The 18,203-nt window shown below is 50.1% G+C and overlaps 2 protein-coding genes across 2 annotated transcripts in view; both read left to right on the top strand.

The window, feature by feature from the left end:
• LOC134728405 (nuclear pore complex-interacting protein family member A9-like) overlaps window positions 1-18,203 on the top strand; it is an 84,377-nt gene that overhangs the window by 45,354 nt on the left and 20,820 nt on the right. The gene's annotated exons all lie outside the window — the stretch shown is intronic.
• LOC134729410 (polycystin-1-like) overlaps window positions 1-18,203 on the top strand; it is a 40,291-nt gene that overhangs the window by 17,621 nt on the left and 4,467 nt on the right. The window contains 13 exon segments of the mRNA XM_063598432.1: window positions 298-387; window positions 3,574-3,679; window positions 3,863-4,013; window positions 9,373-9,547; window positions 10,943-11,084; window positions 11,382-11,513; window positions 12,913-13,049; window positions 15,393-15,537; window positions 16,156-16,607; window positions 16,609-16,618; window positions 17,071-17,227; window positions 17,404-17,656; window positions 17,781-17,976. Coding sequence (XP_063454502.1) covers window positions 298-387; window positions 3,574-3,679; window positions 3,863-4,013; window positions 9,373-9,547; window positions 10,943-11,084; window positions 11,382-11,513; window positions 12,913-13,049; window positions 15,393-15,537; window positions 16,156-16,607; window positions 16,609-16,618; window positions 17,071-17,227; window positions 17,404-17,656; window positions 17,781-17,976 — 2,146 coding nt within the window.

The raw sequence follows: 18,203 nt of genomic DNA, 5'->3' as shown, positions 1-18,203 counted from the left end.
GGACTCTCATGACACAGTAAAAGCCAATGCTGTTCGGGTGTTAAAGGAAAAGATGGTTGGCCTGCAGTTCTCTGAACACGCTGTTAAGCAGTAACTTACTTAAGATGAGACACTCACCCCTTCGTAATAGCTACAAAAAGGGCAAGGCTTCCTCTTTTCGAATCTGCAACAGTTATGATGAATGTTTCTCTTGGTCTGTCTGAACCCCTTGTCATTTGTGGGCTGCTAGATCGATTATTAATATTGCTCATTGATCATGTTAGTGGTTCTTAGTGATTAACAGACTCTTCCTTCCAGATTCCGTTCTATCGAGGGGAGAGGATTACCTTTGATGTGGCGCCTTCCAGACTTGACTTCACAGTGGAGCATGACAGCTTGAAAATCGAGGTAAGGCTTTTCTGTCTTCTGGAGGGACAGGTGTTTGAGTTCCCATCCCTAGGCACGGGTATTGCAAACATGTTTTTTAAAAAAATCAATTATTTTATCTGGAAGGGCTGTTGGAAAAAATGCCATCTGGTATTATATTCTTACACATGGTGTCCTTATCGTAGAGAGCTGGATTCCTAGTTAAATCTACTCATTCAGTGAAATATATTTATTGATTGCCAGTGACATACGTTTCAGGCACCATCCAGGACTGGGGATACAGCAGTGACCAAAAGAGGCAAAAATGCTTGTCCCTGTGGACCTCACTTTTTTTTTTTTTTTTTTAAGATAGGGTCTCACTGTGTGGCTCAAGCTGGAGTGCAGTGGTACGATCTCATCTCACTGCAGCCATTGCCTCCAGGGCTCAAGTGATCCTCCCACCTCAGCCTGTTGAGTAGCTGGGACCACAGGCGCGTGCCACCATGCCCAGCTAATTTTTGTATTTTTGTTAGAGATGGGGTTTCACCATGTTGCCCAGGCTGTTCTCTAACTCCTGGGTTCAAGTGATCTGCCTGCCTCGGCTTCCCAAAGTGTTGGGATTACAGGTGTGAGCCATCGCACCTGGCTAGACCTCATGTTCTAATGACAGGAAGGGTCAATACATGTATAGATGTATAAGTTAGAAAGTATAGTAGAAGGTGATAAGTGTTCTCTAGAAAAATAAAGGAAGAAAGGAGGTCATACAGTATCAGGGTGGAGACAGGGGTTGCAGTTGTACATAGGGTGTTTTTGGGAAGTCCTCCCTGTGAAGGTGACATTTGAGCAACAACCTGAAGGGAAAGAACAAGAGAACCATACTTCACTCCTGCAGGAAGAGTGTGTAAGACTGAGGGAACGGCACATGCAAAGGTCCTGAGGCAGGAGTGTGCTGAAGGGTTTGGGGCATCCCAAGGAGGCTAGGGTGGCTGGAGTGGAGGGAATGAGCAAGGAAGGAGGAGGCGGAAAGAGGGTCAGGGAGGTGACAGGGCAGATTGTGCAGGGCGTGGTGGGCCACTTTGCCTATAACTCTGGGTGAGAATTGGTGCCACTGGAAGGTTCCTAGCAGAGGAGTGGCGTGATCCTTCTGGCAGCTGCGTTGAGGAGAGTTTGCAGGGTGTCAGGGTGGAAGTGGGAGACCAGTTGGGATGCCATGGCCGTAAACCAGGTGAGAACTGGCAGAGCTTGGACCGTGATGGTAGGAATGGGCAGTGTGATACATGGCTTGATAAACTGCCTAGACCCTCACATAAATGGTAAATGTATTTTTCATCTCACTTACGTCTCCTTTAATTACAGAAGTAGAAAATGGTTACTGTAGAAAATTGGCTAGCTAGAACAAATCCCAAAAGAAAATAACAGCCTCTCCTAAGTGGACCACCCAATGTTAGAGTTATCGAAGCAATTATATTTTAATCATTTTCTCTTAATATTACATTTGAAAGTACTGTGTTAAAATCGCTTAAACTGGCAGAAGCGGGCTTTTAGGTCATATGCACAGTGGGGTGCAGACTCTGCATTTTAAGGTTCACTGGAGTGTTTGACCGTTCTGCTGTACACTGGAGGGGAAAGAGAAGGGTAAGAAGATGAAGCCTTTACTTTGCTTCTCGTAGCTTGCAGAGAAGGATGGGGGCAGGTGAGCAGAGACAGCTATTCCCAGATTACAGCCAAATACATATTTTGAAAATGATGAATGGAATTTCAGGGAATGGGGCCCTGTAAGTTCCCTGAGGTCAGGTACCGTGTCTTATTCTTTACTGTTTTCCTAACATGTGATTTAGTGCCTGGCACATAGTAGGTGCCCAGCAAAAATATTTGTTGGGTACATATGTGAATTAATAAGTAGGTAATGCATGGAATGAAACATGTCTTTTTGGAAAGATCAAGAAGGACTACCTGTCATGTGAGACCATCACTAAGAAACCATTTGCTGGAAAACAAAATAAAAAAGAAGGGCTACCTGCATAAAAAGGAAGTCATTTAATTATTTAAAGCTTCATCTCAAATGCTGTTGCACACGTGCGTGCACACATTCATTCATTCAGGAGTCAGTTATTGAGTGCCTGCTGTGTACCAGGTGACTAAGACAGAAAAAGTCCCTGTCTCCATGAGGTAACATGCTAGTGGGAGGGAGACAACTAAGAAATCGAACGAGGACATTTCAGATACTGGTAAGTTTGATGAAGATACTAAAATAGGTTAGCAGTGGTGACCTTGGGGATACACAGATCAGGGCTGGAACTCAGTAACTGCAGAGAAAGCACAGGTGTGCTGCTCACAGGCGAGTGGGGCACAGACACAGACACAGACACATGGAGCATGGGACCACGTGTGAGCCAGTGATGGTGGTGGAGGAGGGTGGTCTAGGTGGATTTCTTTTTTTTTCTTTGAGACAGAGTCTTGCTGCTTCACACAGGCTGGCACTATCTTGGCTCACTGCAACCTCCGCATCCCGAGTTGAATTGATTCTCCTGCCTCAGCCTCCCGAGTAGCTGGGATTACAGGCGCCTGCCACCACATCTGGCTAATTTTTGTATTTTTAGTGGAGACAGGGCTTCACCATGTTGGCCAGGCTGGTCTTGGACTCCTGACCTCAACTGATCTGCCTGCCTCGGCCTCCCAAAGTGCTGGGATTACAGGCGTGAACCACTGCGCCTGGCCTAGGTGGATTTCATAAGGACCTGTGTTCAGGTCGTGGTGGAAAGACAGGAGGGGGCACGTGAGACCTTGCAGAGGTGGAATCCACAGGACTGATCGATGCTGGAGGAGCGGGGCGGGGCATCCGAAGTGATGCCGGGGTGTGCATGGGAGACTGGAGGAAGACGTGGGTCACCAAAATGGGGGCATCTGGAGGGGAGGAGATGGCACAGGGGTAAGGGTGGGGGGCTTCTAGAAGCTTGAGTCAGTGACCTTTTAACGAGGGAAGTAAGTCTCTAGACTTTTCTTTTCTGTTGTTTGACGCTCAGCAGTGTGTTGGGAACACAACAGAGAAGACAGATGTGGGTAAAGTGAGAGGGAGCCCGGCTGGCACACAGGACCGGGGCACTGAGTGTTGGGAGGTGGGCGGCAGGAGCAGACATGGTAGGTGGTGGCCGGCGCAGCAGAAGGAGGCTTTGTGGCTCTGGCACAGGAGCACCTTCGAGCACCTTCTTCTTCTTCTTTGTTTTCTAGCCCGTGTTCCACGTCATGGGATTCTCTGTCACCGGGAGGGTCTTGAACGGACCCGAAGGAGATGGTGTTCCAGAAGCAGTAGTCACCCTGAATAACCAAATCAAAGGTGGGCTGACACAGCAGCCCCAGGCTGATGGCCAGCGCTGTTTTTGGATCACAGAGAGAAATGGAGAGGAACTGATGACTATATGAGAACATGGCAGCTTTTGGTCTCAAGTATTCTGGTGTACATGTAAGGATACACTGTTGTTTTTGGCTTATCTTCTGTTTGTGTGTTTTTGTTTTACAGTTAAAACAAAAGCTGATGGCTCATTCCGCCTTGAGAACATAACCACAGGGACATACACCATCCATGCTCAGAAAGAGCACCTCTACTTTGAAACGGTCACCATCAAAATTGCACCGAACACACCTCAGCTGGCTGACATTATTGCAACGGGGTAAGCTTATCGTGTGGATTTGGAAGCGCCAGTAAATATGCTGGCAGCCAGTGTAGAACAAAATGACCTGTGATCTGTGTGTCTTGCCGAGCTTAAGAACTTAAGAAAGACTAGTACTTTTTTTTTTTTTTTTGAGAGACAGAGTCTTGCCCTGTTGCCCAGGCTGTAGTGCAGTGGTGCCATCTCGACTCACTGCAACCTCTGCCTCCCAGGTTCAAGTGATTCTCCTGCCTCAGCTTCCCAAGTAGCTGGGACTACAGGCGTGCCCCACCACACCCAGCTAATTTTTGTATTTTTTAGTAGAGACAGGGTTTCACTCTATGTTGGCCAGGCTAGTCTCAAAACTCCTAACCTCAGGCTGTCTGCCTGCTTTGGCCTCCCAAAGTGCTGGGATTATAGGTGTGAGACACTGCACCCGGCCAAGAAAGATTAGTTCTAAATCTTACAAACTGAAGGTACTGACATGTCGGATGCTTAATGAAAAGTCCCTTGCTTCAAATTAAAATGGGCTTGTGAAATTAAAAAATCTTTCATGTCTGACTTTCACGATCTTTCACAGGACCCCTCTTTGCTTAATCTTTGAGGATTTTTGGAAGATGGTATTGTTGGTTGAGAAAGCTTATTGGAAGATGCTTCAGGTCATTGGTGTAGTTCTTCCTGCTTGTAGTTACTCATTATACTATAAGTACAGGCAGGGACATCTTGTGGTTGAATTCATGTGGTTTTACCATCATCTGAAGCAAGATTGTGTAGTGCCAAGAACTTGGGCTTTGGAGTCAGATCCCAGATCCACCTGCATGTAACCTGCAGAACAGCTTTAGACATAACAGGTGCTCACACAACAGTAGCTTAGAAGGAGAGTGCAGGGTCTGCTTGGGAGAAGCGCAGCATGAGCAAAGTCAGGCAGTCTCACAGCAGCATGAGGTGGCTGCGGGTGTAAAGCTGGGTGCTACTGGAGCAGAATATACTGGCAGGTAAAGGTGATGATGAGGCCAACCCCATAGCACCTCCTCACACCCCACCGGGGCGTAGGGGCTTTCTCCCACTGGGGCCAACAGGCCGTGAGTGGTTTTGAGCATTAATTTAACAAGCTTTGATCATTGTTTTCAATAGGGCATTCTGAAAACAATGGCATGGAGTAGAGTGGCTTTGAAGGGGACAGGACTTGGGCACAGGAGGTCTGAAAGCAGAGACGACAAGGGCTTGCCTCGTAGGGAAGTCAGGGACAGACTGGTGAGATATTTAGGGTGCCCAGCTTGAGAGGTGTGATGGCTGGGGACAGAAAGAGAAGCCAGTTAGGTGATGAGGGTTCAGATTTGGCCACATTGGTCTGTAGGACCACTAGGTGGAGCTCTTCAATAGGTGCTTGGATGGATGGTCAATCCTGAAGATTCGGCTGCAGGTGGCAGCCAGGACCTCAAATATGTATGTGCAGGTAGAATTAGAAGAACAGTAGGCCAAAAACAGAGTGCCAGGTGGCCCAGGGGGGACCTAGGGAGCATGAGGTCATAGGAGCTAAGAAAGTAAGTTTGGGGTAGGAGGTAGTGCCCAACAGGGAGGTGCAGGGAGCTGAGCCCTGGTGAACACAGTCCCCTGGCTTGATCACTGAGGAGGCCACAGTGACTCTTTTCTGTAGACAGATGGAGGTCGAGGTCAAGGAGTCCAGTGGTGAATGGAAGACAGGGAAGCAAATTACCCTCAGAAAGTAATTCTTGGATTGAAGTCTTTCCCACCTTCCATAAACACTTTGTGCAATTACTCTAGCTGAGGCACTGAAAAATGCTTCGTACCTAATAATTAATCAAACTAGTGTTCCAGAGATGGGGCTTTCACCCTACCAGGGAGACAGACTGAAGACAAATACATCTGTGGCCAGGCTTAATGCCTCACACCTGTAATCCATCCCAGCACCTTGGGAGGCGGAGGTGGGCGGATCGCTTGAGCCCAGGAGTTTGAGACCAGCCTGGGCAACTTGGCAAAACACCATCTCTACCAAAAATGCAAAAAGTAGCTAGTTTCATAACCTGGTCTAAAAATAAATAAATAAAGAGATAAAAATTAAAAGATAACAAGATTTTAAAAAAAGACAAAAAAGACAAATACATTTATGCTGCTAAATTATGGCAAGTGTCGTGCAGGGAAGAGATCAGGGTGCTGCAAGAAGAGCTAATTTAGAGTGGGAGCTCTGCAAGGCTCTCTGGGTTGCAGAGACCTTAGTAGAGACTAAAAGTTAGCTAAAGCAAATCTTCCCTAGTAGAGAAGCAGCATGCTCAGAGGCCTGCATAGGATAGGAAGGACCTGAAAGGCAGTCTGCGCAGCTGGAGGAGGTGGGTGAGGTCAGGGAGCTCTGGGGCCTTGTAGCCTTGCTTTGGGATTGGGCTTTGCTCCCTAATGCAGTGGAAACCCGTTAGGAGTTGTCTGTTGGTTGGCCGGGCACGGTGGCTCACGCCTATGGTCTCAGCACTTTGGGAGGCTGAGGTGGGCGGATCATGAGGTCAGGAGTTCAAGCCCAGCCTGGCCAGCATGGTGAAACCCGGTCTGTACTAAAGATACAAAAGGTTGGCAGGGCATGGTGATGCGCGCCTATAATCCCAGCAACTCAGGAGGCTGAGGCAGGAGAATCGCTTGAACCCGGGAGGCAGGGGTTGCAGTGAGCTGAGATTGCACCATTGCACTCCAGCCTGGCCAACAGGGTGAGATTCCGTCTCAAAAAAAAAAAAAAAAGAGTTATCAGTTGGCAAGGGAGTGATAGGGATCATGGTACTTTAAAAAGTTTGTTTTTCTTCCTGGCTGCTGTGTGGAGAATGGATTGGAGGAAAGCCATGGTGTGAATGGAGGGGCCAGATATGAGGCAGTGGTGGTTGTCTGGAGGAGATATGGTAGTGGCCGGGCCCAGGCGGCTGGCAGGCGAGGGAGCGAGGAGTAGATGGATTTGGTAGGTCACATGGAGAACACACCCACAGGCCTGTGCTGTTGAGGTTACAGGTTTCTTATTTGAGCCACTGGGTAGATGGAGGAGGCGCTGTTCACAGAGATGGAGGAAATATATTTATTTTCTCCTTTAAAGTAGAGTATTTGAGTCAAAGAAAGAAAAATAGCATTTGTTGAACATTTTTGGAAAATCTCTTTTTTTATTGGCCGACGTAGTACATTTGCCTTTTTAGCACACTGATACTTCTTACTATTTCTTTTCCTTTTTATTTTTTTTGAGACAGGGTCTTACTCCGTTGCCCAGGCTGGAGTACAGTGGCTCCATCTCGGCTCACTGCAGCCTCCGCCTCTCGGGTTCAAGTGATTCTCCTGCCCCAGCCTCCTGAGTAGCTGGGATTACAGGCTAATTTTTATATTTTTTAGTAGAGATGTGGTTTTGCCATGTTGGCTAGGCTGGTCTCGAACTCCTGACCTCAAGTGACCCACCCGCCTCGGCTTCCCAAAGTGCTGGGCTTACAGGCTGAGCCATGGTGCCTAGTCTTCCTTTAAAGTAAAATAAAAAAATTACTCAATTTATTGTAAAAACAAACTCTTTGGCTTCTGTCCAAATGACTGTGAAAATAGATTTCTCTCAATATCCACCAATATTACCTGTTTCTGTCCATATATGTATTTAAACCCTGTTGAAAGAATTTATTGATACAAATCAATTTTTAAGGGCTTCAGTATAACGGAACCTTTTTCTACCACCCTTTTGGTTTATTTTTCCAAACTAAGCCAGTATAGATTTGAGGTTTAGGGAGAATAGGCACTTCTTTTTAATAAGAATATGGGCTAAAACAGATCTTATGGTTCAAATATTTACAACTTAAGGAGGCAAAGAGATTTGATAGGAAATAGACAAGGTGATGTGTCCCCTGACAGGTACACAAATCAAGAGAATATGACAGGTCCTTGGGAATGATTGTGTCAGTGTTCGCTTCCCATCCTTTTATTCTGAAAGTTCACAGTAGGGGAATGTGAGAACCAAAATGCATATGCTAGGTCAGGGATTGGGACACTTTCTCTGTGGAGAGCCAGAGAATAACTATTTTAGGCTGCGTGAGCCATACGGTCTCTAGGACCACAGCTGAGATAGACAATTTGTAAATGAATGGGCAGAGCGCAACACAACGACATTTTTGGACACCACAGTTTGCATTTCATGTAATTTTTACATGTGAAATATTATCTTTCTTTCTTTCTTTTTTTTTTTTTAACTTTAACCACTTAAGAGTGTACAATTCTTTTTCTCGGCTTGCAGTTCATCACAAACGGGAGGGGGGCCCTGACTTGGTCCTTGGGTGGTAGTTTGCTGACCCATGCTGGAGATAGTGAGCTCATATGGCTGGGCAGTCCCTTCACTCTGAAGAAATGGCTGTGTTTTTCATGATTCCTAGATTTCACATACACAATCTTCCACCATTTCCTTGTGTTTTCCACTGTTTTTTTATTTGAGGCGGAGTGGTGGTTCCAACATTTAATGTACCCCTAATTGTCAGAATCCAACATTCTTGATTATCTTTATGTCAAAAGTAACTAATTTTTATCTAAAATGATTCTTGAAGATTCTTTAAAAGGAACAGTTGAAAAGACAACTGTGACCCCCAGCTACGATGTACTATTACACTTTAACACACCAGCTGCTTCAGAAATGAAGACCAGCACTCCAAGGATGATGGTCGTTGTAGGGGGGCCTCTCATGTGTTATTCGAGGGATGCCTTGCAACACCTTACTCCTTATTTAGAATCTCAAATCTGAATCATTACCTTAATAGGGCTTTTCAGTTATAAGTTACATTTGTGGCTCCTACCTCCCAAGGAGTTCAATTTTAGCTTTGCATTTTTAAACTTAATTACCTTTTCTGTTCCAATCTCCCAGTTTGCTTTCATCCATGTATTATATATAATCACAAGCAAGGAAGACGTCTTTGATAATCCTGACTTATTTGATGGCCTGGTAATGCCACAGTTTCTTAGGCAGCTTAGAGCTCTTGCTTTTAAGGGCTAGCCCACATTCTCAGTCCAAGGCCGCTCTGCTGTCAATGATCCAATTACCTGAAACGTTTTTATTATCTGCAGATTTTCTTAAAATTGCCTCTGCAGTGGGGGATTGCCAGATGTCACCCGGAACACACAAACAGCCCCACTACGGGCCCCTGTTCTGTAGAAAGATGCCCAGTCTTGCTTCTGAAGGTTGCTTTTTAAAACCAGAATGAAGGTTGCTTTTTAAAACCAGAATCATCTGGACTGCATTCTGTCTCTTCATTAAGATTAGACTATTCTCAGGAACAAGGGCTGGGAGAGGGCTGCATCTTTTTTGGTCGATAAGAGCCTTTCCTGTTATAATTGAGTCCTCGTGCTGGAATGAATGGTCTTCTCTTTGCAGGTTCAGTGTCTGTGGTCAGATATCAATCATTCGCTTCCCCGACACCGTCAAGCAGATGAATAAATACAAAGTTGTCCTGTCATCTCAAGACAAGGACAAGTCTTTGGTCACCGTGGAGACAGATGCTCATGGATCATTTTGTTTTAAAGCAAAACCAGGGACTTACAAAGTGCAGGTGCGTTGCATTGTTTTAAATTTAAAATGTTTTGAGAAAAAGCAGTGATTTTTAGAAGGGTTATTAGGTTGAGTGGGGTTAGAGAAGGAGCATTCCAGTTTCCAACTTCTTGTTTCTAAGTCTTTACAATCCTGCACCAGTAGAGGAGAGTCAGATAGGCATCCAGCTAAAAAATAATGCCATCTGCCTCTCTTTTTTCCAGTCTTGATGTTTATTAGTATCAGGCTGCCAGTCACTCCTCTGCCTTCAGGCTTCTGACTGCTGTAGAATGTCGATGAGTCCAAGAGGACACCAAAAATGAACTCTACTAATGGCAGCTCAAAAATGGCCATAGTGCGTGGCTTCTGGGACCCCAGGCCAAAATGGAGCTTCCCATTTTCTGCTTTGCCTTGACTTCAAGATGGCTAGGCAGGGACCACGCGACTTATCCATTCAAGCAGGCCGAGAACGGGGAGACGGTCTGGCCTGTGGTCTCATCACCATGGTGAAGGCCCAAGCCACAGCTGGCCCAAGCAAGCAAGAGACAGGACAGAGCAGAGGTCAGCCCACCATGCTTTTCAGTGCAGTGGCCCTGCCCTTGGGGAGAGACTGTTTCCGTGGGCTCTCACCCATCAAATCAGCAGCTGCCCTTCCTCCCTGTGGAAGAGCAAATAACACAAAGGGAGAGGGCCGAGAAGGTTCCCTGTTAGACTCTGCTCTCCTCTAGGGCAAAGTGGGGTCCCTCCCTCTGTGGGAAACAGGGTAGGAGATTGCGTTCTCCCTGCTTCCACAGAACAGCGTGGTGTGTGGGTTGACAGCTGCCTTTATTAGATGGTAGCTGGCTTCTTGCGAAGACGTCCACATTGACAAGTCTTTGGAAGCCCTTTCGGAAGCATGATGGACTTCTCCAAGGAAGGGCAGTGTCGTCTTTACTAGGGATGAAAGAGTTGACCGCTGCTACCTTCACCTGTTCCTCCTCTTAGCCCATGAAAGGCACACAGAACAATAGGAGGAAGAAAATGACTTAATTCCACCAAAGTGTCATCCACATAGTGTTGACAGGTTCAGAGCTTATGCTACAAGTGATCCGAAGCCTGGAAAAGTGACTGGGATGTAGTATGGTTTCTAGTATGTAAGTGAGGCGTGTCCGCGTTGCGTGCCTGTGGGGAATTAGGCCAGATAGACTTGTTCATACACATGCGTCTGTTGAGGCTAATTTTTCATCTGGGTAGAACTGTGCTTACTTCACACAAGTTATTCGTGGATTTGTTGTGATTGTAAAATCGGCCTGGAAACGAACCTTTGGCCTTCAAAATCTCTTTAGCCTTGGTCCCAGATGAATGTTCTAGCGCCCTGTAGGTCAGGGGGAAGATCTCCCCGAATGCAGCCTCTAACGTTCCATCCACGTTTCCACAGGTGATGGTTCCTGAGGCAGAAACCAGAGCAGGGCTGACGTTGAAACCCCAGACATTTCCTCTTACTGTGACCGACAGGCCGGTGATGGATGTGGCCTTTGTACAGTTCTTGGCATCAGTTTCTGGGAAAGTCTCTTGTTTGGGTAAGATATCACTGGAAAGTAAGAACACATAGTTTCAAAGAAGTCAGCCGGTAGGAGTGGGATTTGGGAAACTTTTCCTTTTGCCTTTGTTGTTTGCTACTGATCACCTGCGTGCGAGGGAGGCTTCTTGGAGTCAAGTGGGTGCATGTTAGCTTGAACGAAGCACCCCGTCCGCCTCCGGCCACTGCCTCTTAGGAGCTCAGCAGTAGCAAGAAGCTATTACATAGGGTTAGGATTCGAATCTGTGCTGAAGCCTTATGAGGGGTCACATGGGGCCCTCCCTTCTTTTCCCTGCAGACACCTGCGGTGACTTGCTGGTGACTCTACAGTCCCTGAGCCGCCAGGGTGAGAAGCGGAGCCTCCAGCTCTCCGGCAAGGTCAACGCCATGACTTTCACCTTTGACAACGTGCTCCCTGGAAAATACAAAAGTAAGAATTGGAATGCAACATCCTGTGGCCCTCACACACTTCTTGTCTTTGTAAACTTTCTAAAACTCAGGTCTCAAATTGTATCATGACCATGTACCTTTCCTTGCTTTAAGTCGTCTTTGCCTCATGACCTTGACGGCATTATTTAGCGTTGGACAAGCATGGAGGAGTCCAGGCCCTGAGCTGACCGCCACCTTGTCTGCACAGCCCACTGGCTGCTTCTGTTAAGGGAGGGTGCCCCGACATATGGCATTTTATTTCTAAAGGCCAGAAAAAGGAGTGTGAAATAGTTCCACTGATGTGTTCTACTAACTTAGCAGTACTGGTGCTGAGTACTGGCCATGGCAAGGTACTTGACCTCCCCGAAACTCAGTTTTCCCATCTGTAAAATAGACGTAATAGAACCTTTCTGCAGAATATAAGACTAAAAGAAGTAAAGTTTATAAAGCCTGTTGTGCAGAGAGCCAGCTAAGTAGCTGGTGCCCACAAAGGTTACTTCCCTTTTCCTTGCCCTTCTTAAGAAGCCACTTCTTGCCTGTATTTCTGCTTTTTCAGAAATCAGCTTGGGGCTGCTGGCAGTGGATAGCTTATAAAACAGACTGCTTTTCTGGAATTATATTAATATTTTCTGTTATGGCAGGGCTTGGCAGACTACAAAAACTGCCTTTTTTATAAGCATAGTTTCCTTAGAATACAGCCTTGCCCATTTGTTTATGGATTCTCTATGGCTGCTCGTGTGTAACAGTGGCCAAGTCGAGTGGTTGAGGCTGACAAAGCATGTGGCCTGCAAAACTGAAAAGAGTTGCAGAAAAAGTTTGTGGATCCCTGAATACCTTACTTGCAGCCTGATCTTACAGGCCCCATTAGATTTCTTTCTTGATGTAATGGACATTGGTTCGAGTTTTTCTTTCTTTTTTTTTGAAATTTAGCCTCGCTCTGTCGCCCAGGCCGGAGTGTGGTGGCGCGACCTTGGCTCACTGCAACCTCTCCGCCTTCTGGGTGCAGGAGATTCTCTTGCCTCAGCTTCCCGAGTAGCTGGGATTACAGGCATGCACCACCATGCCTGGATAACTTTTGTATTTTTAATAGAGATGGGGTTTTGCTATGTTGGTCAGACTGGTCTTGAACTCCTGGCTTCAAGCCATCCAACTGCCTCGGCCTCCCAGAGTGCTGGGATTATAGGCATGAGCCACCACGCTCGACTCCAGGTTTTCTTTTGCAGTAATTTATTCCAAATACTGCTAGTTATAAATATATGTATGTGTATATTTCTATCTTTATGTCTACATACACACCTGCTTTTTAAAATTAGTTAATTCATGATCATTGTTTCTGGTGGCGTGCAGGGAGGTGGTGTGCTCCACGCCCACGTGTCCGTTTTTGGTGTTTGCTTTTGCAGTAAGCATCATGCATGAGGATTGGTGCTGGAAGAACAAGAGCCTGGAGGTGGAAGTGCTGGAGGATGACGTGTCTGCAGTTGAGTTCAGGCAGACGGGCTACATGCTGAGATGTTCCCTGTCTCACGCCATCACTCTGGTATGTACGGCTTATGGAGTCTCTTATTTGGAAAAACGCTGGCCTTGTGGATGTCAAGAAAGACTAACATCCCAGGCATATTGTAAACGTAGGCAAGTCAGATTTCCTTTTCTGCCTCTCCACTCGCCCACCTGTTACGCAACGCATAATCAGGAAGCATTTATACTCTCTCAGTGGAAGGACCCCTGTATTTAGGAGGTTTCCTTGTCCTGGCCGTACGCTAAATCTGACTGGTGATTCGGGGTGGCCTTTGGTACAGTGCAGAGCACACTGGCTTTATATTATTAGGAATAATAGCTTTGGGTAAATTCATTTGCTGCTTCTCAGCCTCAGTTTTCACCGAAAATTGAGATCTTAATACCTACTTCTCAGGGTTATGGCAGGGCTTAAGTGAACCCTCTTAGGTATCAAAGTGTCCTTGGTGTACACCGCTCTGTACTGCCAAGTGAGTTTCTCTGATATATATATATATATATATATATATATATATATATATATATATTTGGTTTTTTTTTTTTTTTTTTTTTTGAGATGGAGTCTTGCTCTGTTGCCCAGGCTGGAGTGCAGTGGCGCAATCTCGGCTCACTGAAACCTCCACCTCCCGGGTTCAAGCGATTCTCCTGCCTCAGCCTCCCGAGTAGCTGGGACTAGAGGTGCATGCCACCATGCCCAGCTAATTTTTTTTTTTTTTATATTTTTGTTAGAGACAGAGTTCCACCATGTTGGCCAGACTGGTCTTAAAACTCCTGACCTCAGGGGATCCACCCGCGTTGGCCTCGCAGAGTGCTAGGATTACAGGCGTGAGCCATTGTGCCCCACCTTCTCTGGTGTATTTGTTCCAGCGCAGGGGAAGAAGCTGTAAACAGGATCTTAGCTTCTGGTTGACTGTGGTCTCTGTGGCCTGAAAGGCAGTGTGAAATGGGTTTCAGGAGCACCTCTGTAGATCCCTTCGTGAATTTCTATAATGTTTTGATGTCGAGCAGCGGCAGATGTCATCGTCAGGTCTTAGTTTCTCTGTAGAGAAACTGGAAGAATTGGAACTGGTGTTTCATGTGCCAGCTTACTCCCCTAACTGCTTAATTACAAAAACTCGACAGGTCGATTTGTTATAGGAGATCGATTAATATCCGGTTCATAAGTGATAGATATTTAGGAAACCTTTCCCTTCCAGCAGTGGAGTGGATTTCCAGCTCTCTTGTAATAAGATCCTTTTTTTTTTTTTTTTTGACACTTCTTAACCCCTTCTTTATCTTCTCCCACTGTCCCCTCACTCGCCGGGCCCCAGCCACAGTGGTCCTCTGCAGTCCCACACCAAGCTCACTCCCTCCTCGGGGCCTGTGCACATACTCTCCCCTCTGCCTGGAGTGCTGTGTCTTCTCCAGAAATACTTCTCCCTCTCCTCTTCCCCTCCCCTCCTCTTCCCCTCCCCTCCTCTTCCCCTCCCCTCCTCTTCCCTCCCCTCTTCCCCTCTCCTCCTCTTCCCTCCCCTCTTCCCCTTTCCTCTTCCCCTCCCCTCCTCATCCCTCCCCTCTTTCCCCTCTTCCCCTCCCCTCCTCTTCCCTCTCCTTTCTCCCCCTTCTCTCCCCTCCCCTCTCCCCCCTTCTCTCCCCTCCCCTCTCTCCCCCTTCTCTCCCCCTTCTCTCCCCTCCCCTCTCTCCCCCTTCTCTCCCCCTTCTCTCCCCTCCCCTCTCTCCCCCTTCTCTCCCCTCCCCTCCCCTCTCCCCTTCTCTCCCCTTTTCTCCCCTCCCCTCTCCCCTCCCCCTTCTCTCCCCTCCCCTCTCGCCCCTTTTCTCCCCTCCCCTCACCCCCCCTCCTCTCCCCTCCCCCCTTCTCTCCCCTCCCTTCTCTCCCCTCCCCCTCCCCCTTCTCTCCCCTCACCCCTTCTCTCCCCTCCCCTCTCCTCTCCCCCTTCTCTCCCCTCCCCTCTCCCCCTTCTCTCCCCTCCCCTCTCCTCTCACCCCTTCTCTCCCCTCCCCTCTCCCCCTTCCCTCTCCTCTCCCCCTTCTCTCCCCTTCCCTCTCCTCTCCCCCTTCTCTCCCCTTCCCTCTCCTCTCCCCCCTTTTCTCCACTCCCCTCTCCTCTCTCCCCTCTCCCCTCCTCCTCCTCTCTTGTGAAGAGGTGCCTTGTGTGGTCGGTGCGCTGCATCACGTGGTCCCCAGGTGGAGGCCCTGGGTCATGCAGAGCCACAGAAAATGCTTAGTGAGGAGGCTGTGGGGGTCCAATCAAGTGGGCTGTCCAGCTGCAGGGCTGGGGGTGGGAGCCAGGTGAGGACCTGTGTAGAGAGGAGGGCGTGTGCAAGGAGTGGGGCCAGGAGCGGGACTGGACACTGCTGGCTCCACACAGGGGCCCAGCAGGGAGCTCGTATGCCGCTCGTGCCTGAAGCAGACGCTGCACAAGCTGGAGGCCATGATGCGCATCCTGCAGGCAGAGACCACCGCGGGCACCGTGACGCCCACCGCCATTGGAGACAGCATCCTCAACATCACAGGTGCCGCAGCCTGTGCCCCATGCCACCCGTCCGCCCCACGTGGCCCGTCCGCCCCATGCCGCCCTTTCCTCTGCCTCCCTCCTTCCCCCAACCGCCTCGCCTTTGCCCCATCCCATCTTCGTCCCCCTTCCCTCCCCCAATTCCCATCCTTATCCCCCTCCCCCAATTCCCATTCTCCTCCCCCTCCCCCTTCCCTATTACCATCCCTTTTCTCCATCTCTCTCCCCTTTTCTCCATTTCCCCCCCATCCTCCCCGTCCTTTTGTCCATTCCCCTCATCTTTCTTATCCCCCTTATTCTCCTTCCCCTCCTTTATCCCCCTTCCCCTCCCTTTCCCCCTGCTCCTCTTCTTCTCCCCTTTCTCTTTTCTCTACCCTTTTCCTTCCTTTTTCCTCCCTCTCCCCATCATCCCCCTCATCTTCATCCTCATCCCCATCCCCTTCCCCCTCCCCCTCCACCACTCTCTCTCCAGCTTCCCCCTTCCTTCTGCCTGCGCCTTGCTCTCTGCCCCCTCAGGTTCCCCCTTTCTCTCAGCCCCCACCCTCCGGCTCCCCTTTTTGCCTGCCCCCACCCTCCCTCTGCCTCCCTGTCTCTGCACTGACCTCACGCCTGTCTGCAGGAGACCTCATCCACCTGGCCAGCTCAGACGTGCGGGCACCACAGCCCTCAGAGCTGGGAGCCGAGTCACCATCGCGGATGGTGGCGTCCCAGGCCTACAACCTGACCTCTGCCCTCATGCGCATCCTCACGCGCTCCCGCGTGCTCAACGAGGAGCACCTGACGCTGGCGGGTGAGGAGATCGTGGCCCAGGGCAAGCGCTCGGACCCGCGGAGCCTGCTGTGCTATGGCGCGCCCCAGGGCCTGGCTGCCACTTCTCCATCCCCTAGGCTTTCAGCAGGGCCCTGGCCAACCTCAGTGACGTGGTGCAGCTCATCTTTCTGGTGGACTCCAATCCCTTTCCCTTTGGCTATATCAGCAACTACACCGTCTCCACCAAGGTGGCCTCGATGGCGTTCCAGACACGGGCCGGCGCCCAGATCCCCATCGAGCGGCTGGCCTCAGAGCGCGCCATCACCATGAAGGTGCCCAACAACTCGGACGGGGCTGCCCGGGGCCACCGCAGCTCCGCCAACTCCGTTGTGGTCCAGCCCCAGGCCTCCGTCGGTGCTGTGGTCACCCTGGACAGCAACAACCCTGCGGCCGTGCTGCATCTGCAGCTCAACTATACGCTGCTGGACGGTGCGTGCAGTGGGTGGGGCACACGCGGCCCCCTGGCCTTGTTCTTGGGGGGAAGGCGTTTCTCGTAGGGCTTCCATGGGTGTCTCTGGTGAAATTTGCTTTCTGTTTCATGGGCTGCTGGGGGCCTGGCTGGAGAGGAGCTGGGGGCCACGGAGAAGCAGGTGCCAGCTCTGGTGCAGAGGCTCCTATGGCCTTTCAGGCCCGTGGCAGAGGGTGGGCTCAGGAGGGCCATCGTGGGTGTCCCCCGGGTGGTTGAGCTTCCCGGCAGGTGTGTGACCTGCGCGTTCTGCCCCAGGCCGCTACCTGTCTGAGGAATCCGAGCCCTACCTGGCAGTCTGTCTGCACTCGGAGCCCCGGCCCAATGAGCACAACTGCTCGGCTAGCAGGAGGATCCGCCCAGAGTCACTCCAGGGTGCCGACCACCGGCCCTACACCTTCTTCATTTCCCTGGGGTGAGCTCTGCGGGCCGGCCTGGCAGGGCAGGGCAGGGCATCATGGGTCAGCATTGCCCGGGTTACTGGCCCTATGGGGACGGTAGGCAGCGAGGGGACTGGACCGGGTATGGGGGGACTCTGACATCCAACCTGGCGGAGCCTGGGCTCACGTCCACTGCCCCTTCCCTGCCCAGGAGCAGAGACCCAGCGGGGAGTTACCATCTGAACCTCTCCAGCCACTTCCGCTGGTCGGCGCTGGAGGTGTCCGTGGGCCTATACACGTCCCTGTGCCAGTACTTCAGCGAGGAGGACATGGTGTGGAGGACAGAGGGGCTGCTGCCCCTGGAGGAGACCTCGCCCCGCCAGGCCGTCTGCCTCACCCGCCACCTCACCGCCTTCGGCGCCAGCCTCTTCGTGCCCCCAAGCCATGTCCGCTTTGTCTTTCCTGTGAGTGACCCTGTGCTCCTGGGAGCCTCTGCAGAGTTGAGGAGGGCCTGGGTGGGCTCGGCTCTATCCTGAGAAGGCACAGTTTGCACGTGACCTCCTGGGCCTGGCGGCTGTGTCCTCACAGGAGCCGACAGCGGATGTAAACTACATTGTCATGCTGACATGTGCTGTGTGCCTGGTGACCTACATGGTCATGGCCGCCATCCTGCACAAGCTGGACCAGTTGGATGCCAGCCGGGGCCGCGCCATCCCCTTCTGTGGGCAGCGGGGCCGCTTCAAGTACGAGATCCTCGTCAAGACAGGCTGGGGCCGGGGCTCAGGTGAGGGGCGCAGCGGGGTGGCAGGGCCTCCCCTGCTCTCACTGGCTGTGCTGGTTGCACCCTCTGGGAGTGAGTCTCGTCGCAGGCGTCAGAACAAGGCAGTTTTTGCAGTGCTGTGTGAAGGGCTGGTGTGTTCATCCTGGGAACGACCTTGTGAGCACTCACTGTCCCTGAGGACTAGGACAGCTCCCAGCTGGAAGTAGGTGCTAGTCAGTCAGGGTGGGCAG

Source organism: Pan paniscus, chromosome 18 (assembly GCF_029289425.2).
Source record: "Pan paniscus chromosome 18, NHGRI_mPanPan1-v2.0_pri, whole genome shotgun sequence".
In the NCBI taxonomy this organism is placed as follows: Eukaryota; Metazoa; Chordata; class Mammalia; order Primates; family Hominidae; genus Pan; species Pan paniscus.
Note: the sequence above shows the minus strand (reverse complement) of the source record. Positions and strands in the feature narration are given on the sequence as shown.